At 39.4% G+C, this 25839-nt stretch overlaps 1 protein-coding gene across 5 annotated transcripts; it reads right to left on the minus strand.

Moving 5' to 3' along the window:
* Positions 1 to 579: 579 nt before the first annotated feature.
* LOC115014232 (T-cell immunoglobulin and mucin domain-containing protein 4-like) lies at positions 580 to 2905 on the minus strand. 5 transcript variants are annotated; one of them, XM_029440937.1, is made up of 6 exons: positions 2743 to 2897; positions 2236 to 2565; positions 2105 to 2161; positions 1855 to 1940; positions 1316 to 1409; positions 580 to 1176 (listed from the first exon to the last, which is right to left on the minus strand). In XM_029440937.1, the coding sequence occupies exons 1-6, from the start codon at positions 2783 to 2785 to the stop codon at positions 1100 to 1102; spliced, it is 687 nt and encodes a 228-aa protein (XP_029296797.1). In that variant the 5' UTR covers positions 2786 to 2897; the 3' UTR covers positions 580 to 1099. The 5 variants fall into 5 exon arrangements, 4 of the variants coding, with proteins under 4 accessions (XP_029296797.1, XP_029296795.1, XP_029296796.1 ...); XM_029440935.1 differs by having other exon boundaries at positions 1855 to 1949; XR_003832876.1 differs by having other exon boundaries at positions 1123 to 1176; positions 1316 to 1949.
* Positions 2906 to 25839: the final 22934 nt, after the last annotated feature.

A 25839-nucleotide genomic window follows, 5' to 3' on the forward strand; every position in this document is an offset into this window, starting at 1 on the left:
ATAAAGCTAAATGTAATGACACTTATTACTCGCCACTTTCTTGTTCTTGTGCTGTAACAAGGTAAATTTTACCCGTCGAGGGTCTAATAAAGGATTTCTGATTTTGATCATTTTGCTCAAGCAGGGTAATATTATGAACTCTTTATTTTACGTGCATGCTTCTAGGATAGTCACAAAAACAATTGATGCCTGTAAAAGAAGAGTTGCATAGAGCAGCAACAATAAAAAATAAAAAAATCTGTAAAGTTGACCGGTTGATCTTCTCCAACATAAATTATAAAGTTGCTGTGAACACAGTCACACTTTCATTGATTTTAATTTGCCACACAAATTCATAGAAAAACTGCAAACCCAAAACAGGAGCAAGATTAGTGTTTGAGTGACTCATATTATAAAAACAAACTCATTACACGGAGGAGAAACAATAAAATACTACATTTCTTTCACTTCAGGGAGAATGTTATTACAGTTTACTGTGAAATTGAGCCATCGATTAAATTCAATATCAAATTTTAGGTGGACTCGAGAGTTAAAATTGAGCACAGTATTGATTTAGCATTCACACAAAACAACACAAAGTGTCCGTCCAAAACGTGTTTATGTTACAGTTTATTTTACTGTTTTTCAATATACAATCCAGATATTAGATCCAACTTTCTTTAAAACATATAGCATGAATAGACTCTTGATAGATTCACATTGAGTGTGCACTTCATGGTGGAATCTGCTCTAATAGCTTTATAATAACACATTAAATCCAATAGGTGGCATTGTGTCCACACGTATAAACCATCCACAAGCTTTTAAGAGCTATGACATCAATTGTGCCATGAAGAACAGACAAACAACAAATTAATTAATCTGCAGGATATTTTTGCATTTTCTCAGCTACACACGACACAGATTTGCTTTTTTTTCGGAGCAATGTTTGAATTTATAAGCTGCTTTACTGACGAACTGGGTTCAAAGGGTTTCCCTCCAAAGTTGAGGAGGTGGAAAGAGTTATTAGCACATGACAAGCGGACACATTCAGCTGGCAGTTCTTTAGAGACTCCTTTGTCCTCATAATGTTGACCATCACTCTGGACCGGGGGAAACTTTATAATACTTCATAAATGTTCTCAGCAGTTGAGATGTTGAGATGTTGAAGTGTCCTCTGTGGCAGGAAACTTCTCCCTGGTTTAAAGAAATGCAAATGTTGAGTTATATTCTCAGTCTAAGACCCACTAAGTGATTTCAACGGCTCACTATACGCCCACTTTTAATGTGTAAAATTAATCTGAATGGCACAAACTATAATCCATTCCAAATTTACAGAAAACAGAGACGAGGATAAGGATTATGGCCAGCAAGAAAATCCCTGCCATCCTGCCAATGTTCTCCACTTCCAGGAAGGCTTTGAGTTTTTCCTGCAATGAAAATTAACCTTATTATCAAGGACTGGGGCAATTATAATTGGCACATAGTTTAAAATATGTACCATTAATATACAGTGCATTTCATTCGGAACTGTAATATATCTTTGTGCTCTTTGTACATTTCTCACTTTCAGCCTCAAGCCTACAGGGCTGTGCAAACCATAACACATTAAATTGAATCGATAGAAATGAGATGGGAAAGCCGGACATTTATAATGTTGATGATGTTTGTGTACATCTTCCCTTCACTTCTTCATATTTTTCACAAAAACACGTCAGGCACAAAAACACTGTGTGTTTTCATTTGAGTCACATCAGGATGCTGTATTGTAACAAGTATAATCATCTGCATACATTTTGTGCTGTGAGTTGTTTTCTCTAACAATATATTATATGAAGTCACTTCCATGAAACCCCCTCCAAAAAAACACCTTACCTCAGTTGCTGCAATTCTCATCATGTCCAATGTTGGCTCACCAACTTCTACATTTTTAGCAGAAGTAGCGAATTCTGTCAAAATTTCTGTAAGGACTTAAAACCATGTACAAAATAAAGTTTATGCTTTAAATTAAATACAATGAACTACAATGTTCTATCCCTGAATACAAAAAATATAAAACAGCTGCTTAAAGACATTAAGAAAACACTTTTTAAAGATTATTCATTTATGTATAATGAGTGCTCACCTTGTGTCCCACCAACAGTAAATGTCCAGTCCAAGGTAACGGGTTCTTCCACAGGAGCTGACAAAAACAAAATACCTTAAAGCTGAATAATAGAGTTCATAATCACTCTGAATGAGTTGAATGAGTCTTACCTTCCTCCATGACCAGGCGTGTGTTGAACTTTTTGTCATTGAACCACCCTGGGATCTCGAGCCTGCAGCCGTACATGCCGGCATCGCTCCACTGAGCGTCCAGGATGGTCAGCGACACATCTCCATCTGTCACATTGCCCAGCAGCTGGTACCTGCGGGACTGCACAGCACCGACCTCTGAGGACAGGATGGTGCTGGAGCATTTGGACCTGGGTACCATCCCTCGTCCCCAACAGAAACTCAGACTGCCGTGAGTTTGGGAGTCATACCTACAGGGCAGAGTGACATCGTGCCCAACGAGGCCAATGACTTTGAAGGTGCTGGAAGACACTGTGGAGGACAGCAATTGATCAAACTGGATGATACAATGCAGATTGCAATTGTAATGAATAAATATGAAGCCCACGATTGCATCAACACACACACACACACACACTCCACCACTCTCACACCCACAGGCACACACTACACATACAAGAAAACAAAAAAGCAAGAGTATCTACTCACCTTGGGTCAGGATTGAGAGGTAAAAATAACAAAGACCCCGCATGTGTGTAGGCTATTGTGTAACAATGTCCTAAAGTAAGGATATGATGAATTTCTCTCCCCACACACTCTCTAGTATGTATGCCGTTATGCACTGAAGTCTCAACTCCCTTTTTTGGAAATGAGGAAGGAAATCAATGTTAGTCATGTCTACATCTGAGCTGGAGTTCTTCTAATTTGCAAAAAGCTCACATTCCATCTGCTGTAATAAACCACATAGGAATTTATCATTGTCCATATAAACAGCTCATCCTGTTGCAGGTACTGTAACTATAGATCATCTTTATTATCGTTTAATCCGACCATTACGTTTTAAGATTAATCGAATAATCGTGTGGTCTTTAAAATGTTGGAAAATAGTGAAGAATGTCCATCCCAGTTCTCAAAGTTCAAAGTGATGTCTTTAAAAGGTATCGTTTTGTCAGTCTAAAACCCAAAGATATTCAATGAAATGTGATATAAAAACAGAAAAAAGCATATTTGAGAGGCTAAAAACTGCATTTTCTGCAATTTTGACATAAAATATTACTTTAACGATTAATCGGTTAGCAAAAATTGTTTACCGATTATTTTTCTTTTGATTGCAGCTCCAATTCCGTGTGGAAAGTTTAAAAGAGGCCAGAGGAAGATGACACACTTAAAGAGGAAATATTGTGGCTGAGTAAGTGTCATATACTGACACAATAAGTTTTTAAAGGAAGTCTACTTTTCTTGTCTGTTTAGAGCGTGTGTGGTGCAGAACAGAACAGAATTGATTACGTCACTGTTGGCTTTTAGATTCTGCTCACAGTTTTTGGATTGCAGTCCCCAATCTTCCACAGGGGTCAATAAAGTTTGCTCTTATCTTCAGCAGTAATAGCAGTAGCTGGTGTAGCAGTAATAATAGTGGACATTGAACATTGTTGTTGTAATTTAGCTGTGATGATTTGTTTTCAAGACACTTCTCTCTGCTTGCCCCGGAGGAGTTATTTTCTTAAGTCCTCACCCTGTCCCTCGGAGGATTTTAAGACAAAGTTTCAGCAGTTTGATCAACAACTGTCTGGTTACTAGAGTATTCCCTCTAGCTTCCATCACAAAATGGCTCAACATCATCATTTCCAACCAGATTTAACTTTTTATCTTTTCGTCTTTACCGATTTGCTATTATTTATGAGAGAAAACAATACCCTTAAAACAATTCTTATCAGGTTTAAGAGACTCCTTAAAGTGACTAATAAACTTGAAATGATTCATTTTATGAGTTTAGTACCTTACCATACTGTAGACCCCTCGTTGTTTCTTTTTTTGTAAATCTGTAGAATAAAATCTCTTTACCCTATCAGTTTCTTTCTATCTTATCTGTCTGTAAACCGTCGTAGCTTCAACCTCAGTCGTCCTTCAAGTTTTTATTTCTGTCTTATTCTACTTTCACACTGTGATAGAATATGTATTTAGCAAGCGTGACATATCGCACAGGTATTCCAGTACATGTTATGGCTGTTATTGAACGTAAGGTAAGGAAAAAGTGTGTGTGTGTGTGTGTGTGTGTGTGTGTGTGTGTGTGTGTGTGTGTGTGTGTGTGTGTGTGTGCGTACGGTAGACTAAGAAAGATATTTTGTCGTTGTCAGACTTTAGTTGCCCTCTGTTCACCTCCGACAGACCCGTCTCCACCTTTACTTGTCAACACTGTCAGCCACCATTGAGCTGCTTTTAAAGCTCCATAGATCACTGTCCTCCCACAACAATGTCCTGTGTCCCTTCTCTTTCTCATTTCTCTTAGCTGTGACTCCTTTCTCAGATTGTCCCAGACTAACAACAAACATAATGAATGTGAAACCTTACAATAGACCTTAATGCAGTGAGATTACTTACAAAGAGCTGAATATTGTCTATTTAATGGTTTTCCTTTTATCAATTTGTTTTATTAAACAGTAGATATGATAGAAAGCAGTTTATTGAAGTCATATAACAACTTATTACATCAAGCTTTTTCTTTCCTTAAAATATCATGAAAATAAATGCCATGGGCTGCACTACAGCGGGGACTATAGGTCACTGTTCCCTCCATAGTCTTGCTTACTTTGATTTCCTGTCTGGGTTCAAATTGGAGTCATTGTCAATCAGCTGTACAGATAAAAGCTTTAAAAATGGCCTTTAGAGATGAATAACTGGTTTGGTTCAAAGCCAAAGTGTCATCACTGATAAATCTATGGTTGGGCGACTTTTGCTGATGTCTGATAAAACCTGTAGCAAACAGAAAAGAAGAAGTGAGACGACAGAGGTCGCAGTCTGGGACATTTATAGAACTTGTGAAGGAGGCTGATGTTTGCTGCCTGGTCAGCTTCGATTCTGCAGGAACAGAAGCACAGAGTGAGTGAGTTTCAGTATGACCTCTTCAAATGTAAAAAAAAAGTGAAGAATTAGAGGTACACAAATACAATACATAAATCACAGCTTCGTTCTTTGTCAATTTGAGTTTTCTTAAGGGATCCATCACGGCAAGCCGAGGAGAGAAAGCATTGATTTGAAATATTGCCGACACTACAGGATCCATTGTTACCTTCGGAGCAAATATGCTGAGCTGTCAAATAACTCTTCAGTCCGTCGGACGCCCTCCACACCTTAAATGAGTTTACCTGATGAGACATGATATGGGAAAACAGGATGCTTGAAAGTGCTTTTGTCAATACTGCCCCATATTCCATTATACGTCTAAAACACATTTAACATGTGTTTAACACTCTGCACATCAAGGTCACCTATACAAACGTTAAAAGGGAAGACATGGTTTAATGTAATTCTTTAGGTATGCATGTGTCTATGCGATGTCTGTACCACTTACTCTATGTGTCGATGCCAGTATATAACAAAGCCATTGTTACATGAGCATTACTAATGGAAAAGAACACACTGTATATGAGAAGAGCTAAATATGTGACTTAAAATAGTGGCAGGAGACAAAATAATAAGAAGGTGCTGCCAAAGTCAGTGTGAAATGTATTTATTCATTTATTCAGCATTTGATGCCCTGAGGAATACCTTGTGGTCGCTATGTGGAACAAATATTTTGGTTTTATCCGCCCTCTGCTCACCTCTGATGACAGCTTGTTTTTGCCTCCACTTGTCAACGGTATCAGTTAGAGAAGATAAAAAGGCCCACAAAGACCAAACACTGAGCTTCTAGAGTAAATATTAGCTTACTAAATATCACTGTCATCTTTGCGATATTGAGCTGATGCCCTTTTAAACAATTCCCTTCATCTTAAGGTGTATTTAGAGCTGTGCGTTAAGGAGTTACAGCGTAGCTTTGGTGCGCAAGTGACCCAAATTTTTTTACTTCCAAGTGGCAAAGCCCTCCCCAGTGGCCGTAGTAATTATGATGGGAGCCAAGGAGGAAGTCAGGTGTCAGGAAGTCGTGGTGGATGGGTCAACAAAACGTCAGACTTTAACAGAGGACACCGCTGTTAATTTCCTGTTTTCAAGCGACAGTCAACATCGTTCCTTTTATCGCCCCTTCACCATAACAAAGTATTCATTTAAACCCAAACCATGATCTTTCCCCAAACTTAACCAAGTCGTCCTTTGTGGCTAAACCTAACCATATACCACTATAGCTTTGTCACACCATGAAATATATTTATTTTTCCAACAGTAATGGTTTTAAGAGGAACTGACATATTACTTTGTCCTGCCTATAGCGGCGTCAGATCAGAAAATGCTGCTGTGTCTTTCTAGAGGGTGTGGACTAATGACATATTGTTGTTGTTTAATTTAGAGGACTTGTTGGCCATGGCTAATGTGCGCCTCCTCCAAAATGTAACTACAAGTTGGGGCTAAGGCGGCCACAGAGATATCACGTGGAAGTGTACTGTGACACGCATCCATCAAAGCCATCTTTACTGCCAACCTTCTGACCACGATCCCCAGTCACTACCGTAGTGAAAGAAACAACGTAAATACAACGACTGCACAGAAAAGTGACGTATTCAGTAATGAGAGAAGAGAAACATTCCCACTGTCATATCAAAATGTAAGTAAAATATAATTAAAAGCACGACACAGCCGGATCACATTCAAGCTGTCCGTCTAGTATTGCGGTGGTGCCGTCATCGGGTGAAATCCATTATTAAACTATAACTCAAAACCAAACCGATCTCAGGTGGAACTAACCTGTTGCATTAAGTATAAATCCACCACTAAACCCCACAAAACCCCTGTCTGAATCCATTAAATCATCAGAAGATTATATGGTTTTATAAGGATTCACAATATCTGTGAATGTGATGAAAAGAGTAAGCATACTGGAATATTATAATATTCTTGATTTTGTCACTTTTCTCAACCATTAGTGAGACTCGAGTGAGACTAAATAGTGTTTGGATGGAATACAAAGTAGGTTTCTTTGTCTATTCTCAGTCGATCTCTTTCTCCCAGTCCATTTATTTCCTCTATAAGAATATAGTCTAATCTGCATGAGTATGTCTGTGTTTATGTGTACAATTTGTGCATGATGGATTTATGGCTGCTGCTCCCGGCGGCTGTGGAGCCCCGACCCTTTCCCCACTTCGTACTTCCCACCCTCAGCCCTACTGGGAGTGTGTCTCAATGTCCCCCTTCCTCTCTCCTTTTAATCTCCCGCTAGGGAGAACAGAGCTCATGGGGAGTTTGGGAGCGGAAACGTCTCCAAGCACTCCTACAAGACACAGAGCTGGGTGAGGGCGAGTGAAAAAACAAAGAGCGACACAGATTAAGTCGAGTGAGGAGAGAATCTGAATGTGTGGTAGAAGATTAGAAAGCATGAGGAGAGGAAACAGGGAAGAAAGAGGAGATGAAGTAAGAAAGAGTAAGTTGGCACAGGACAGGATGTGGAGATCTGTCCACCATCTCACCAGTACAGTTGCTTGTTGCTGATTTTCATGAAAAGAAATAGTATTCACACTGTGTTCTTTAAAATGACGTAGGGCTAATCAATGTAATTTTACTCTGAAGATTCCCAGTGCTCGTTTTTCTTCTCTTTTTCCTCCCACACACAGTGTGTTGGGACACTGCCATGAATCCTGTCTCTGTTGCTCAATGCAGCATCATTATGGGAGATACAGTTGCAAACGGTGCTTTCCCACAAACAATCTTTTCTGGATCAATGACTTACCACTTGAGGATGCTTGTAGTCATCTGTGTTGTGTACTTTCTTAGCAGATTGTGGCCTAAAAATGGACATGAGAAAGGTAGGATGCTGAGACTGTGCCTCCACGCCTAAACAGCATGAGGAAGAGAGCCACTGAAGGATATGAAGATACTTAGCCAACAGCATTCTCATGAGTTCAGTCTCCTTCGGCTCAATCGAAGGGGAAAAATGTGCAAACATAAACATGCCCTTAAAGGAAAGATGATTAGGGATGTACAGAAGAGAAGAAGTTCTCCTGACCCGGGGCTCAAACTCTTTCTCTCCGCTGGGAAACAAAGTCCTCTTTTCATTTCTCACATGGCCCGGCCACCCCTGCTACCAACACAGGACAGTGAGATGCTGAGAAAACCATGTGGGGACATGAGCAGGGGACCAGTATGGGAAAGATTATCCTGGAGCACAAAGTCCCCTAGTGGTAGTGATCTAAAATGTTTGGACTTTTTGTTTTAACAGGTTTGGGATAGCGGAGGCTACACATTTAAATGTTATAGGTTTAGTTTCAAGTCCATCTATTCAAGTCAACAGTAAGCTCAAAACAGGGATATAATGTCACAGAATAAGGGGTTAAGAAAGTGCAGGTTAGAAGTTTAAGTCTTGTTGGCTAAACCCCAGCAGCTTCTATCAGAGTGTTTTTTCCTGTCGGTGCATCCGAGCAGACAGAGCCCGACTCAGCCACAATACAGTGAATCAACCCAAGGCCACGAGTCCTCGCCGCTAAACACGGCAAGAGTCAAGGTTCATGAGAAAATGTGTGTTGTATCTGTGCACAAGTGTTCACACACGCCCGTTCTTCCCTGCTGTTGATTTGCATATGGTGAATATTTTAAAGTCTATTTAACAAGCATCACAACATGAACATATAAACCTCAAGTTTAAAAAGTCAGACGTGCAGAGATGAAACTAAAAACGATAGTATTCATCCCTCGTCCATGTGCAGGTGCCAAACAATACAAAATACAGAGTAGCTAGTGAAAATGTATGTGGCTCTCTACAGCTCTTTAGGTATACTGTAGAATGTATAGATTTATTTCACAACTAATAAACTGTCACAAGATTATTTCAATTCAGCTTCTGTCGTTTTCAATGAGCTTCTCCAGAGACATAATTAGGCCACTGTAACAAGCCTTCTGTTTACCTACTTCATGAGTAATGTAGGAAGTCTTCAGAAATTACACTGATGTTTCAAAACAAATCCAAAAGCAAATTGTTTAATTACGTAGTGCAGGGGCAGTTTTAAGATTGTTTCTAATTGAGCTTAGCTTCTCAAACAAGAACACAAAGTATCCTAATCAAATCACAAGAAAACTGACATATTTTGGATTCAAAAACGGTTAATTTTGCCAAAAGGTAACAAGTTCACACTTCTGAGAAGCAAATAACAAAACTGTTTTTTGAAAATAAGTTATACTCTCTGTCGGGAAGGGATAACGCAGAAAAGCGAGCTCTTAGTTTCGACAAAAGTGTATCTTATTCACACAGGTCTGCAGCGATGTCACCAACCCACCTGACCTGTGCCGTGTCATCACCATTCATATCGTTACAACCCATGACTTTATGATTAAATCGTGTGAGGGTCTAAGGACAGAGGGTGTCGTATGTCGTATGTAAAGCCCACTGAGACAAATGTGTAATTTGTGATATTGGACTATATAAATACATTTGATTTGATGTTCAGTGCATGTACATACAATCATTTGATCCGACTACTCTGTTGTGGCTACTGAGCTTTTACCCTTATAAACAGTATACATTTTGCTTGCAAAGGCCCAATTTTGTAGTGATCTCACCATCAAAATAAGCAACATATTGAACATACAACTGAACTGAAGACAGTCAGGATCAACAAACATCCCAGCAGTATGAACCGTGATGCGTTCACTGATGCAAGTACTTTTTAAGAATGAATGAACATACCACATAGTCAGTGATTACAAATCTTTGAGCTGAAGTGAACAAAACAATTTGAAATCAGCAAAGTGACCCTTGCCTTGCAAGACGCAGCAGCCACGCGAGTCATATGAACTCCAGGCATAAATAGTGTGCCCTTTTCTGTTAAAGGTATAAAACATAAATTCAAATCCTATTCTGTCTTTTTTGATATACACACACAGCCACTGGCCAAAACAGAAGCAGAAAACAACAGCCTGATCTATAAATGCATGACTGAGAAAGATAGCTTCTCTGTTTGCTGTCCATCCAGTTCTCGATCATTCAGACCAGACCAGTGGGAGTCAGCCCGTTCAGTGGCCTTGCTTTGGGAGGTGGGAGGCTTGTAAAGAGCTATAGGACACAATTTACTGCCACATCTGGTCAAAGGTTAAATCCAGGCTCATTTGATGAGGTATTTTAAACAGAAAGTGATGTTTTCTTTTTTGTCCAGAGTAAATATTAGGAGATGGCATCTCGCAGTGATTTAAAATGGCTCTGAAACATTGCCACCGTTTAATGTAATCTACTTCTCATATCACAGCTGGTGTTCCTGCTGCGTGGGAGAGGGGTCACAAAAGGAATCTGTACACGGACTAGTTTACCTACTTCAGGCATTTCAGGAATTTCCACACACACATTTCTTCTTCCTCAGGTTGTCTTGTGTGCAGAGTGCATCATCCATCTTCAGCAAATGACCCCTGTTTATTGGATTCATATGGGGAACCCACACAAAGACGGGAAGGAAACTCACTGTTTGCGTGGGCTGACACAATGGGGAGCTGAAGGAGAGGGCACAGAGTCAGTGGAAACAACTCACCTGAGAGGACAAAAGTGACATTCCAGAGAAGAGATGTTTAGTATAAATGTAATGACAGTTCATTCTTGTCCTTTGAAATAGCAGCTGACGAAACAATCTTTTCTCATCTAGCTGTTGTGAAGCTTTCAGTCCACATGATCTTTGTCAGCAGATGGCGTTATATATTAAATGTAGATATTTTTACTGTAGGTTGTCAACATGGACATGAAAAAGGATCAGAAGTTCTCAAACTGCATTTTTCCATATAAATATGTAATAATGGTGGAGAATGTCCCTCCAGCTGTATTGGGACGTCTCGGTGTTTCTGTTAGATGGGCAGGCGTTAGAAAAAGCGGTCTCCATGACTACAGACTGTAACGTCAACTCAGACTCACATTGTCATCGTCATTAGACCTGCTTGCATCGGCACAGTTTCATAATGAACCAAAATTATTTTTTTACTTTTCAATGAGTGGGGAGGTGCCCACGGGATTCAACTTGGCCGGTCTGGGACAGCTGTGGGGTGTAGGAAGAGCTCCTCGTGGGCCTTCTCCCCGGTGCTGGCCGGCCCTCGCCGGGCTTTTCCTCTGTGACATTGTGCCACAACTGGTTCTTCAGACAAACGAAAAGAAAAAAAAACAGCAGTGACAGTAACAAAAGAAGAGGAAAGCTAGAAGGAAAAGGAAAAAACTCAAACAAAAGTGGCTTAATGTTTGGCTTAGATTTCCTCACGTATTCTGCATGGGTTTAGGTGTGTGTGTGTGTGTGTGTGTGTGTGTGTGTGTGTGTGTGTGTGTGTGTGTGTGTGTGTGTGTGTGTGTGTGTGTGTGTGTGTGTGTGTGTGTATGTGCTCTCTGTGTGAACGTTATACAGTTGGCTAGAGAAAGAAAAAATAAATAACAAGAGAAGAAAAAACACAACGCTCTTAGAGGGCATCTGTGGCTGGGCCCCACAAATCCTACGATTATTAACAATTAACATTGTAGGTACGCAACAGTGCAGCCAGACCACTCCTGTCTGTACCACCCACACACACACACACACACACGCACACGCACACACGCACGCACGCACGCACGCACACACGCACGCACGCACACATACACTCATTTATTTTAATACCGTAGATAAGAAAATTACTTTATATGGTTAAGTTGTTGTTGTTTAATATAAAAATAGCTTGTACTAGCTATTAAAAATGTTGCAGACATCTCTGTATCTCTGTAAACTTAAAATAGTGCTAAAATATATTTAGTGACACAAAGTGATTTAAAACTTGTCTTTCAGTCCAGAGTTACGGCCACTTTGAGGACAAAAACTGTGTGCATTGTGGGTCTCTTTCTCTCCCCCACCCCCTCTCCCTTACTGCTTCATGAGTTCCTAGTAAAGTGTATCAGCCGGAGTCCAGCTTGACCAATCAGTGAAACTACTCCCAAGTTACGCAATCGCTCTCACTTCTGGGCTGCATTGTGCTGAACCCTGTAGACGGGTAACAACACGGAGGAACTTCTTTATGATCACACTGCCATCTCCCTGGAAACACTGTAGCTGTAACTGTGCAGCTCCCTTGGCCCCCGGGTCTGGAGGGACGGCCTGAGTTTCTCACGGACGGCTGTGGCATTTCAATTAGGCAAAGAAAAATACTTTCACTTAAGACCCACTGGCAACAATTTAAAACACTGAGTTTCTTGCTTGAGACAGGAAACAGAAATGTATACACTATATTTTTTCCAATATATGATCTAAACCAGAGAGTTTCACTTCACTGTAGCATCCAGGTTTACGCCACACACTGATTATGGCTTCAGATATTACCAAGTTATTAGAAGAAAAGAGATTTGGAAAAAATGCTGGCTGTTCCCTCAAAAACATATTTCATTTGTCTTACAAGCACAAAACATCTCCAGGGACTGTCAAAACTACACTTTGCTCTGTTTCTTTCACCTCCTTTCTCATGATAAACACAGCTGCCAATGAGAGCAGAGGGGGAGTGACGGTGAAAGAGGGAATATATTTGACATGCTTCCATTGTATCTCTATTTATTCTGGCACAATTCTGTGTGTTTCAAAAGAGCAGTGTCTTTACTGAAAGGACGCAGTAAGTCTTGTCTGTGACTACAAACGCGGCTCTTATGGTTACATGGTGTGTTTCTGCTCAGAACATTTTGGACTACAGAGTCGGCTTTAAGCAAGAAGCTCACAAAAATGTCTTATGAATAAAGTTTGTACAAAAAAACACCTCAGTTATTGCGTAACTGACTTTTTTCATTTTACCTTTTATTGTGATGACACACACTAGACCATATATATTAAACTCTGTGCAGGGAAATGGAGTGAATGCAGCATCATGAGTATCGTAAATACAAAACACAGAGTTGTTGGAAGACAAAACATGCCAAACTCTGATTAGGGCCAATTGATTTATAAACTATGTGATATATCCATTGATGATCATCATTATCTGTGATTATTAATCGTTCTGATCTTTACATTTGAAACATTACTCGATCACCACATGATGCAAAATGCTTCATAAACTATTACTAATGTTAAATTAATGCACTTTTCTCTGCTCATGTTTAAATTATGTATTATAAAATGGCTCATTTGATCAGGGTTGTATTTGATTTGAGTATTGAATATCTATCATATTTTATTTAGCATCAAAACAATATATTCTATATTGTTTACTACTCATTTAAGTGGCAATAGACAAGAATAATGCATTAACTTTTCATTATGAACTAAATGTTGATTGCACAATGTAATGGCTGCAGAATAATAACACCATCTGCGTTTAGATTGGTTCACTATAAGCCTCGCTTTCATTATGCAATTTTGTCTGCCACTGGGGTCCAATCTCCTGGGGAAAATGAAGGCTCGATTTACTGTACAAAACATTGGAAAACAAAATGCAGTGTTTCCTGTGCAATGTAGCCAACTCTTTTCCAATGAAAGTATCTAGCAGCATTAGCTCCATCAGTCGCTAGAATTGGCCATCATAGGCTCATTTGCATATTAGCGATGCCACGCGCATTCATTTGCATAAAGCTTAGTGGTGGAATTGATTACAGCGAGGGAGAGACTGCCTCCGCACGTCACAGGAGGAGAGGGAGAGACCCGGTGCTGTTGGCAGAAGAGCCGTGGACTGCGATTACTCTGAACAGCTTTGGTAATGAATTGCAGTATAATTACATTCTTGATTTTTCCCTGATGGTCTGAATAAGTCTCTAGGAAAATGGAGAGCGATCCGGTCGTCTTTGTGACAGCGGCGGCAACAATACTGCCACTTGGAAACCTTTGAAATACACAATAACATAATCATTTGATCTTATCAAGAGATGAACAGAGCTAGAGGCCGCATTGCCCAGGTGGGGATTGAAGGGAGTGTCCATGATATTGATGCTGGAAATGTGTTTGATCATTTTTAAAGTTTTCTATCACTCAGGTCTTCAAAGCCTCAAAATCTGCCTTGTTCCCCAAGTACACAGCAGAGTGGAGCGAGGGTCATGAATCACACTCTGTATGTGACGGGCTGAGGTTTGCAGCTGAACAACTATGGAGTCAGATCAGTATCAATATTAATAAACGCACAAAGGAAGGATCACAAATATATTTTCTATGATGATCTATAAATAAATGACTCTCTCAATAAAACAAGTTATTGTTGTAAGCTATATAAATGTAAAAAACATCTACGTATAAAAAGATGATAAGTTTACAAATATATTTCTTATGCACGCACAAATATTTCTTGTTTTAAATAAATGTAATATAAATCCACAAACATGTAATTAAAAGCATTAGCAATTTTTATCCATAAATATTATTTGTGTGTAAACTTGAATGCACAAATGCATTTTTGCATTTTTGCATAATCACCATGGCATAATGTACGACAATTAGTTGTGTGAAGAATTCATTGATGTCTTTGCATAATAGTTTTAGACAGATTTCATTGTGCTGGATCCCATTTTTTCTTCAGAAATCTAAATGGCAATGGCGGCCAAGTAGCCCAATGGTTACGGCGCGCACCATATAATCCCAACGTTTGGTTTGCTTGTTGCATGTTACAACATTCTCTCTCCTCACATCGACTCTCCAATAAAGGATGACAGGATTGTTGCAAATGACAACAATCTTAAAAGCATATCTTATATCTTAATGTCTTAAATCCTTAAGATTTCAGTCCTGGTTGATTTGGCGACACCCTGTTTACTGGGGGTATCAACAACTGTGGTTTAATACTACAGGTGTCTGAATACTGGGGACAGCAGAACAAACTATAGTCGCTTTAATATAGAAGTCAGGCACAAAATAATCGCCTGAAAATGCAAAAAATAATCTTGTTTGAGGTATTTTTGATGAACAATGTCAATCTCACTGACAAACACATTTTGTGACTATTTTATTATAAAAGTCAACTTGTGTTTCACCAGTTAAATGCTTTTAATGGGAAACTGAAAACGTAAGATCCCCATCATAATCACTGATGCCTGTACTGAGCACAACTATACTTAGACGTTAACTGACCAGCTTAAATATGTGACAAGCGAGTGAATGCAGTAAAAGCAGCTCCACTGTTTCTGGGAAATGACAAAATGTAAAATGTCCAACATATTTCTCTTACTGAGAATCCTTCATTTTTAAAGCAGATATAGTCCGACTGTGATAAGATAATGTTGTTCATCTGTGGCCCTCTTGCTGTCAAGGCAATGCTCAACAGAGCTGAATATGACTGATGATTTAGCGAGGCACCCGGGCCTGGGAACAGCTACCCTGAATGCTATGCGAGTCTGGGTGAAAGAAGCAAAGTGGGAGAAAACATCACAAACGCTTGTCTACACTATTTCCTCTAATGGCATTAATTAAAACAGAGAGAAGATAGCGGCTCTGCTCCCAAATGGCATGCTGGCACAATTTAATGTCCATTGCGCGCACGTGTGTGTGTGTGTGTGTATGTGTGTGTGTGTATGTGTGTGTGTGTGTGTGTGTGTGTGTGTGTGTGTGTGTGTGTGTGTGTGTGTGTGTGTGTGTGTGTGTCTGTGTGAAAGTAATCGCCCTGAGGTGCTAATGGCTTTGGGATGCAGTGTGTGGACTGTCAGACGGATCTATAGCAACGGAAAATACTCTAATACAAAATTATTGTCTCTCACATGCAGCACAATTTCTGCAAAAAAAAAATGGCTTTAGAAATTAAAAATTAATGAAAAACAAGCAGCAGCATTGCCCACTAATGTTTTTTTCTGACTAATTCTGCTGTGTTTTCTCCTAATTTGTTCTAACCTCTTCCTTCAGTTAATCTCGTCTTGTTTTGCTGTGGACACGGAGATATTTTTATTATTTACATTTGTTTAGATGCTGCATATATTAAACAATAAAAGTTAATATATAGAATTGGGTCCATTGACTAGCTGCAAGTCTGAATCACTTTTCATGTGGTGAGTGAGCACTTCAGTTCTGAGGGATCTGGAAACAGCACAGATCACTAAATATCAGCTTCCTGGAATCCTCCCATTTCTTGGTTTTTAAATTATGACGACTTAATGTAATAATATTTTTTTTGTTTTATTCCAGGTTCGTATGGGACGGACACATTGACACACTAATGTCAATGTGTTTTAAAACCTCACATGTTAAGAGACACTACAGCTGTGCCAGTCAGCTGTAGTTGGAGTTATGTTCACATAAGCAAGCACACTCACAATCAAACCCATAACTTACCTATTAGGTCTCATTATTGTCCCGATGGCAGTAATGATAAAAAAAAAAAAACAGCTGATACCCACGTGGAGCGCGGGCATCAGCTGTTCGATTGACACTTGATCTGAGCCAATCGGAGCTTCATTAAGATTCCTAAAGCCTTCAAGGCCAATCAGTGTCCACCTGATAAGGAAGTGCCAGCCCTCTTCTTCTGTTTATTGACGGAGCCTGCAGCAGTTCAGCCTCCCAGTGATCCCAGCTTTTATTGTGTAGCCAATGAACTGCTCGATCTTTACACATCTGACACTCATGCTTTTATTCTTTCAAATGTTGTAATATTTTTCATAATTGTATTTATTAATTACAAAATACAAAAAAAAACACAAAAATATTACAAGAAATGTATTTGTACTTCCCTTACTTTGTGTCATTCCTACTGGCAGGGATAATTGGGTATATAATAGTTATTTATGAGCAATACAAATAATATTTTATTAATAAATATTATAATATGTACACATGCACAGTTTGTGTACGCCTGGTGTTACTCTTAGAAAAATATGTCTAATAAATTTTTATCTGAAATTGGAAGTTTTACTTCATAACACTTGGTGCTATGTTTTTATTGTGTTATCCAGTCCATACCTACCAGCTATACCCATCTCCAGGCATCTTTTTCAACAACAAACCTCAGGCGGAGTGTATTTTCTTAAAATTCAGTATATTCAGACCACTATTACTCAGTGCCGAAGCACTTGGAGTGATTAATTAATGTTTTGCAAGAACAATAAGAGAGTTATCTTTTGAATGAGACCAACATCATGATTCTGGTGCAAATGGTTGAAGATCAGCTTTCAATTTACTTTGGGTATTTCGTTTGTAGGTATTTTTCGTATTTTCGAGTAAAGTCCCCCACCCCTTAAGAGGTTTTATTATTATTAATAATAATAATAAGAAGAAGAAGAAGAAGAAGAAGAAGAAGAAGAAGAAGAAGAAGAAGAAGAAGAAGAAGAAGAAGAAGAAGAATACATTTTATTTGGAGGCGCCTTTCAAGACACCCAAGGACACCATACAAAATACAAGAGATAAAAACAGCAGTACATTGGAAGGGAGAGCAAACAAACAAAACCAGGGATATGGTTGAGACACAGGAAGAAAGCAATAAAGAGAAAAGGGGGGGAGGGGAGGAGGATACAGGATGATGGAGACTACAGAGAGTAGGCCAGTTTGAACAGGTGAGTTTTGAGTTGGGACTTGAATGTTGTAACAGTTTCAGACTGTCGGATGTGTGGAGGGACAGAGTTCCAGAGCTTGGGAGCAGTGCAGCTGAAGGCCCTGGCACCCATGGTGATGAGGCGTGATGTGGGGATTGTCAGTAGACCAGCTGAGGATGAGCGAAGGGAGCGGGAGGGGGTATACTCCTGAAGGAGGTCACTTAGGTAGGTGAGCAGGATGTTTTTGTAGTTGAACAGCATTACAGTAGTCGATCCGTGATGTCACAAAAGTGTGGACCAAGACTTCTGTACTGGATTGGGACAGGGACGGGCGGGCAGGTGGAAAAAAGCAGTGCGGGTGATGTTCTTTTTGTGGGGTACAAAGGAGAGGGTGCTGTCCAGAGTGACACCAAGGCTCTTGTCTTGACTGGAGAACGGTACGGAGAAGCCATCGATGATGAAGTTTGGGGCAGTGGAAGTTTGTGTTTTGGATAAAGTGCTTTTGGAGCCGATGAGAAGGGCCTCGGTTTTGTCGCCATTGAGTTTCAAGGAGTTCCTGGTCATCCAGCTCCGAATGTCTTGTAGGCAGGTGGTGAGGGATGTGGGCGGGAGGGCAGTGGTGGGTTTTGTAGAAATGTAGACCTGAGTGTCATCGGCATAACAGTGAAAGTGAACATTGTGGTGGCGGAAGATTGTGCCAAGGGGAAGGAGGTAAATAATGAACAATAGTGGACCCAGTACTGACCCCTGTGGAACACCCCGTGTAACAGCAGAACACCTGGACCTGTGGTTGCTCAGTTGCACATATTGTTGTCTGTTGTAAAGATAAGATGAAAACCAGGAAAGTGCTACACCAGAGATCCCAATGTCAGCCAGGCGCTGGATGAGTGTTAGGTGGGAGATGGTGTTAAAAGCAGCGGTGAGGTCAAGGAGGATAAGGATGGTGAGTAGTCCAGAGTCCGCTACACGGAGGAGGTCGTTGGTGAGTTTGACCAGGGCTGTTTCAATACTGTGGTTGGGCAGAAACCAGATTGAAAAGGATCATGGAGGTTGTTTGTGCCGAGGTGCAGCTGAAGTTGAGCAGCAACGACTCGCTCAAGGGTTTTGGAGATGAAGGAGAGGTTGGAGATGGGCCGGTAATGGTTTAGGTCAGCTGGGTCAGCACCAGGCTTTTTGAGAACGGGCGTAATTGCAGCTGTTTTGAGGGAGGGGGGTACAGATCCAGTGGTGAGGGAGGAGTTCACTATTCTTGTGATCATGGGGGTGATTTGATGAGGATAGTGGGGAGGGGGTCGAGCTGACAGATAGTGGGTTTGGATTTAAGGATGAGCTTAGAGATGGTCGATTCTGTTGCTAGTTCGAGAATTAAGTCCCCGACCCCACCTGTTAAGAAGTGTGATATATACGGTTCATTATGAAACTGTAGTGGGCCTACCTACATTGTAGATGATTAATGGGAAACACTGGATTCGTCATGGAAGTGTGAGTTTTCCTTTTGTATAAAGCAACAAAAAGGTTGTAGCATTACATGTGGCAGTTAATTGTTTTTATTAGTTTTCTAGTAACATATATTCTTTCATTGGTTTGTTAATTGCATTTCAGAATCAGAATCAGAAATCCTTTATTTGTCCCACGACGGGGAAATTTACGTTGTTACAGCAAAGAGAATAAAGTGACGAGTAACAATTAAATAGAATATTTTATTATTCGTGTACCAAATAACTTTTAAAATAGCTCAAAGACTTGTGTTGACAATAGAACATAATTTGACCTTTTCAGTTGAATTCGGTACAGCTCCGTGTCACATGGTTGCACATGAGTAATACTATCACTGTTAGGTTTATGTGGGGTCAACAATGGAAACAAGAATAGTAAACTGTCAAACAGCAGCCTGTCATTTGTTCAGAAATGTCCTTTGTGTGGAATTTCCCTTTAATCGCTTGTCAACATGGTAGTGTTTTCTTACGTAAGGAGTTTACATAGTATATTACAGATGGTCTAAATCACTGCCTGCACGCCAAGTTAAACTTAGCCTCTTGTCATCTTGGACGACCCACAGCTCTTAGCAATTCAAGAAAACGATAAAGCTACCATCTTTATATCTTAAGAGTTCCTTTTAACCCACTGAGTTATTGCTTTAAATGTTGAATCATTTCCTAAAATAATTTCACAACTTAGATTAAATCATATTTTGGGGGGTTATGCATGGGCCTAACAATTTCCTGTATTGTCCCTTTGAGGACAGTTATTTCACACAAAACTGTTTTATCATTTCAATTACAAATGCTGTTTATTTAAAAATAGAAATGTAACATGGTCTAGAGTCTCATGTAATGTATAACTTCCCCATATAATAAAACAAAACATGTAATATTCTATTTGGAATTACTACTTAAGTATATTATAGCATATTGTCTACAACAATATCCAAAGTCTTTCTAGCACCAGGAAATATTTATGTAATATTGATTGTGTGGATTACGGGACTGTGGATTTAGCTATTTGACTTTGAAATGATGAAAGTCGATGTAATAAGTGTATATGTATGTATGTATCTGTTTATAAATGCACAGTATTTAAAAGTGGCTCCAACAATCATAGGATATTAATTAATTGTATTAAAAGCATGAAGATTCATTCTTGAACAAAGAAATAGAGGTTTGACTTTTTAAAGAGCTTTCAATCACATACAAAAACTATTCTCATGAGCAGATGGAGTTTGCCAGAGCGGTGTGGATGAGTCCTCGCGGCGCTATGAATGAAATCAGAACAGCCACTGGGCTTACATGACAACAGATCAATCTCCATGACAACAAGCAAACTCCATCCACTGATGAAGACTAGTAGATACATCATTTGGGGTTGTTTAGTCAAATGAATTATATCATGCTTTATACATGTATGTGATATGCACTAAATATGTAAGGTACATAAATAGAATTTAAGCATTTTGATATGCCTGTAAAAATCATCTATTCTTCACAAAGTGATGAACTGGATCTATAATGCCACTGTTTGTTTATATAAATGATTGCTGTCATGGATTATGGCAGCCGTACAAGATGGTAGAGATTAATTGATTATGACAGCTGTGGAAAAATCCTGTTCACCGATTGCCAAATCCTGGGGGCAGATTCCTGCTTAGTATATTTGTGGAGACTAACTCCACATATAAACCTAAATATGCACGTACAGTCATCATCTTCTCCTTGTGTAGTGCGACATGACAACCACAACACAAGAACATGCAGGATGGCCAAGCTTGTGTTTTTAAATATGTGATGTTTGTTTCCAGGATTACAAGCTGCAGACATGAAAGATGTATTCCAGTCAAAGCAAATAAATAGACCTCATTCTGTGCTAGTCTGTGAGGAATGTGTGCTGCTGAGACACGGACTGATCACAGATATAACGCATGACAACAAAAACTGAAAATACACTATCTCTGCTACGTTAGAGAGCAAACTGAACTGAGACAGATTTGTTCTAAAAGTATCAACATTTCAAACTCACAAATGACGGGGGGAAAGGCAAATATACAATAATTTCTCTATATTCATAAGTGTCCGATTGGTCCTGCTTCACTGGACATAATGAGGAAAACAAATACTGAAAACTCAGGCAGAAATTACATTTCAGAAAAATTAATATTTTAATATTGGATTTTAAATAGTGATGCATTGATGTGTATGCATCACTTTACTGTTGTGTCTGTTTAATGTCGGGCTAATATTTACTACTTTATATACTGCTGGGTCGTTATCTCTAATAATACATCATCATTTATTTGTTGAATATATTTTGTATTTAAAATATTAACCTGCAAAGTAACTATTAACTAAAGCTGTCAAAGAAATGAGGGGAGTAGAAAGTACAATATATGCCTCTGAGTACAGGAAAAGTGTAAAGTACATCACTTGAGTAGATGTAATGGAATTTAAATCCAGTCTCCTACCTCTACCTTTAAACCTCTCAATGCAGTGCATCATTTCACCCTTAGATTCATAACTGGGGAAGGCTTTACGCATCATTGTTTATTGTATGAGAAAGTTGGGTGGCAGTCGTTCTGAGAAAAGTGCAGCACTGCATTTTCTTTATTTAAAAAGCACTTCTTTGCAAATTACCTGGCTGTCTTTTTGCCTATAGATCAAATTCCCACTGCACTAGGTCCCAAGACTACTTAGTCCTTGAAAATAATCATCTTAGTACTAAGTTCAGGAAACTGTTTTTTAAAACTATGACCCAAAAGTGGAAGAATCTGCAAAAGTTTGTAAAAAAAAAAAAAAAGCTGATCTCTTTTAAGTAGATTTAAATCTGTTTTGACTGACATAATGTGAATACTTATCATTTGTTGATGTATGCTGTAACGTTTGTGTTGCTCTCAATGACCTGCATGAACAAACTCGTGCATCTTTAGATAATAACTCAAATTTGGATCACAGACAAACAGAAGGAGCTTTTAAATATTTTCTTAGGAAGAAAACAGAAAGGTATGAGCAATGTCTATTTGCACAATTCACTTAAACAAGTCGTTTTTGTTTTCAGAGACATTATTTTACACCGACTACTAAAATACTGTTGCACAACTAAGATGCTAAATTCTTAAGCATTAATGTGCTAATTCACCACATATTGGTCAGCTATGTATATTCCTATATCTGTTGTTGGCCAGTGTTCACAGAGTTTAGGAACAGGCAGGCTGGCATCTTGTTCCAAAACAAGTGTAACTTCCTTTGTGCCAGTACAAACTAAAATAGAATCAATTTATTAGCCAAGTACATCTTACACATACCAAGGGACTGATTCTCTGAAATCCAAAGTAACTATTCGTTAGTGGTGGTCACCACTTCTGTCACGTTAAAGGCAAAAGCCAGACACAACGGTGTCTGTAGGAAATCCAAGATTAAAGGTAGACTGTGTAGCATTGTCACTTGCTGTTTGGAAACACACTGCATTCAAAGTTGGCCCCTCCTCCCCGTTTAAACGAGCGAGAGTGAGCGTAAGAGAGAGAGAGAGAGAGAGAGAGAGAGAGAGAGAGAGAGAGAGAGAGAGACAGAGAGAGGTGGTGGTCAAGAGAGCTACAGTGTGAATGCAGCTGTGTGCACCACAGATGGAATTCATTCACCTCCATTGTCTTGGAAAAACAAATAACAGTAAAAAATATATATATATTTATTCAGGTCTATCATAAAACCTTGGCAAATAAAACCAACTCTAAAAACGATTCAGTATGACTAGATACGACTAAAAATATAAAATATTCAGCATGTTAGACCCAAGCAAGCAAGTGATGTATTACTTTCTCTAAAGAAGGAATGTAAATCGAGCTATACTGCATTTGGTTTGAATAGCTGCATCATGTATTAAACAGATATGTTAAGATGGATGTCATCATCAGCAGCGGAGCCATATACAGCACCACCCATATATAGCTGCATGCATACATCATTATACGGATAATTGCTGTTATATTTGACACCGATAAGATTATGGTGCAGAGAAATTGTTAGTACCCAACAAAAAAACAACTGCAGAAAACCCCGTTTCTGTGTTTTTAAATTTACGGCCAATAGGAGGGCTGACTCTGGATTTACAAAAGTCTCATCATCATGACATTACAATATTTTTTTCATTAATCTTTTCTAGACCATCATAGACTTGATTAAATAGAGGCCTGTCTACTAAAGATTTATGCATCAGCCATGTGAAAGACTTCCTCCAAGACTCTCAAGAAGTCAGAGTTCGAACTCAAGTGGTAGCAGTTTTAAACGCAAATCTGTCAACACATGAGTTACTATCTAAGATTCTTCGCTTTATGGGAGAGTAGGGTCTGATATGAATTCCAACTCAGCTTTATAGAGGACCTTGTTCTGTCCTCTGGGCAATAAACTGTGAGAATTGTTTTTATATAAATATAAATGATTTAAAGGAGATATTCAAGTGTTGGCATAATCCCGCTCGTATTAAACAATCGGACCCACGCAGATGACCAGATTTATGTTATAAATCAAAGCAATTATTATTAAACCATGTCTTACTTTTTCTGAACAATGATGGCCGATTTCTCTGAGGCGCTACTGCGCACCACAAAGCACTTGACTCTTCTCTTTATTAGTTAAACAGCAACACAAAAAGTGGAAGAGATGAGTGATGAATGGCATACAGTACTGTATGTTATGGTCTTCCAAAACAAAACAGCTTTCCTTCCTGACAGCTGCAACATGGAACTGCAGGGCCAGTGCTGCATGCTCTATAGGCGGGCTGTTTACACCTGGCATTAACACAAGGGGCGATCAGATCACAAGTGGACAGTTCTAAATACGTGTAAACGACCACGAGATGCATTGTGATCCGATCACTCAAACCACTTGCCGAGGTGGTCTGGAATGCATTTGACCACATATCTTTTGTATGTGCATGTGGATGTGTCCTGTGGATGTGTCCTGTGGATGTGTCCTGTGGATGTGTCCTGTGGATGTGTCCTGTGGATGTGTCCTCTGGATGTGTCCTCTGGATGTGTCCTGTGGATGTGTCCTGTGGATGTGTCCTGTGGATGTGTCCTCTGGACGTAAAAGAAAAATAGATCATCAAAAGCCGCTGCTCTCGTTTTGTTCCTCCTCTTTCTCATCTCCAGTTGGTTCTCAAATACATTGCATCACTGCTTACCAAAGGGAACTTAGATGCATGTTGAGACGCTTTCTAGTTACAGGTGTGAATTTACGCACTTAAGAGCTGTCCACCTGTGATCGATCGCAAAAGACGCATGTCAATGCCAGGTCTAAACAGAGTGTGGTTTCACATTAATCACATTTGTTGGGCCAAATGAGGAGAGTACAGGCAAGAAAACAAAAAAGCCTCCTGCTGTTCTCTGTCCTGATTCCACACAGCTAGTGCCGCTGCTCAAAGGGTCATTCCAGCTGGGAGTCAGTGATAGTCAACTCTGAATGGCCTCGTTCACTTCCGACTACAAAACTATACCGTGGAGATTAAGATTCCTGTTGTTCTGCTTGTTGATGCTGCATTCACATGGGTTCAGGCAGACGGACAAGAGCTTTTGGACGGCACGGGAAAAACAAGCAAACATGTATGATGCTTTGTCTTTATATTTGCTCTTCCAATTCATCAGAAAGACCCTCCAATGAACCGTTTGACCATTTACATTCTGCAGAGGTTTACCTGATAAATTGACCACTCACTTAACCCCAACCCCCTTAGTTACTGTTGCTATGCTTTCTATTCCTGCATGGCAAATAATTCAGTTTTCAGTGATAACGGTGACAATTTAAGAGTTTGAATTATACACAGAGCGAGAAGTTAAGTGAATCACTATTTTTCATGGCGCTGTGTGAACTGTTTTCAATGTGTCAGTCTCTAACAGCCGTTGGCGATACTGGTGTTACGCGGTGTTCAGGCGTGCACCGATTATATTACTTGACCAGACATTGTTTTACAGAAATAAAACCCATTTAGATAATTTTGCACAAATCAGCACCAACGCTCATTACATAAAAAAATACAAATAAATGAAACACAAACTCAATACATACACTACAATTACAATTTTAAAGTGAAAGTGAAAGTTTCTCCTCAGCACAGAGAAGTCAGATTTCACAGACTAAAGGATGGCGAAAGATTTGCTGTCAAAGCGAAAAGCAAAAGCACCTATTTGACAATACTGTAAAATGTAAATGTAAACCTAATGATAATAGGGAACCTTGTAACGTTATTAAGGCAATCTGTAAACATTTGGTATGAAGCCGTGTGGACACACATCCATCCAGCGTTAAAGATCAAGTACACACTCTACAGATATTGATATCTTTTCTTGTAAAATCTCCTGTGTAATCGGTAACACCGGTGTTGTCACAAGTATTTTTGACCGGTGGGGAAATTTCCTCACTGTGGCATCACTAATGTAAAATATAACCAGCCAGACTGCGTTGCATAATTGTGGCTTGACAGTGTGCAACATCACTCCAGTTATGGACTGTAGACTGAAACAGATACCTGCTTCCTTCATGTGTAAAGAGAGTCACCAGTGTAAGGGAAAGGCCTTCAGTACAACTAACTGTCACGACATGGCTTTATTCTGCCTACCTGGCATTAATGCCATAACCACTGGCTGAAAAATAAGCATTAAAGTTAAAGTTACTTTCACAAAGTTGCTGTCACAACAACTTAATTACACAAATCCTACCAAATTAATTAAATGCTTGCAAATTCAAGCATATGCACATGAATCAAGTTCATCA

The sequence above is a fragment of the Cottoperca gobio genome, chromosome 10, assembly GCF_900634415.1.
Source record: "Cottoperca gobio chromosome 10, fCotGob3.1, whole genome shotgun sequence".
In the NCBI taxonomy this organism is placed as follows: domain Eukaryota; kingdom Metazoa; phylum Chordata; class Actinopteri; order Perciformes; family Bovichtidae; genus Cottoperca; species Cottoperca gobio.

What these genes read in the sequence shown, in the direction of transcription:
- LOC115014232 (XM_029440934.1), bottom strand. Translation starts at nt 2,785, where the DNA reads ATGCGGGGTCTTTGTTATTTTTACCTCTCAATCCTGACCCAAG. An exon ending in ACGCCTGGTCATGGAGGAAG is followed by an intron (nt 2,162 to 2,235) that starts GTAAGACTCATT and finishes TGTTTTTGTCAG; the next exon opens with CTCCTGTGGAAGAACCCGTT. An exon ending in TACTGTTGGTGGGACACAAG is followed by an intron (nt 1,950 to 2,104) that starts GTGAGCACTCAT and finishes CATGGTTTTAAG; the next exon opens with TCCTTACAGAAATTTTGACA.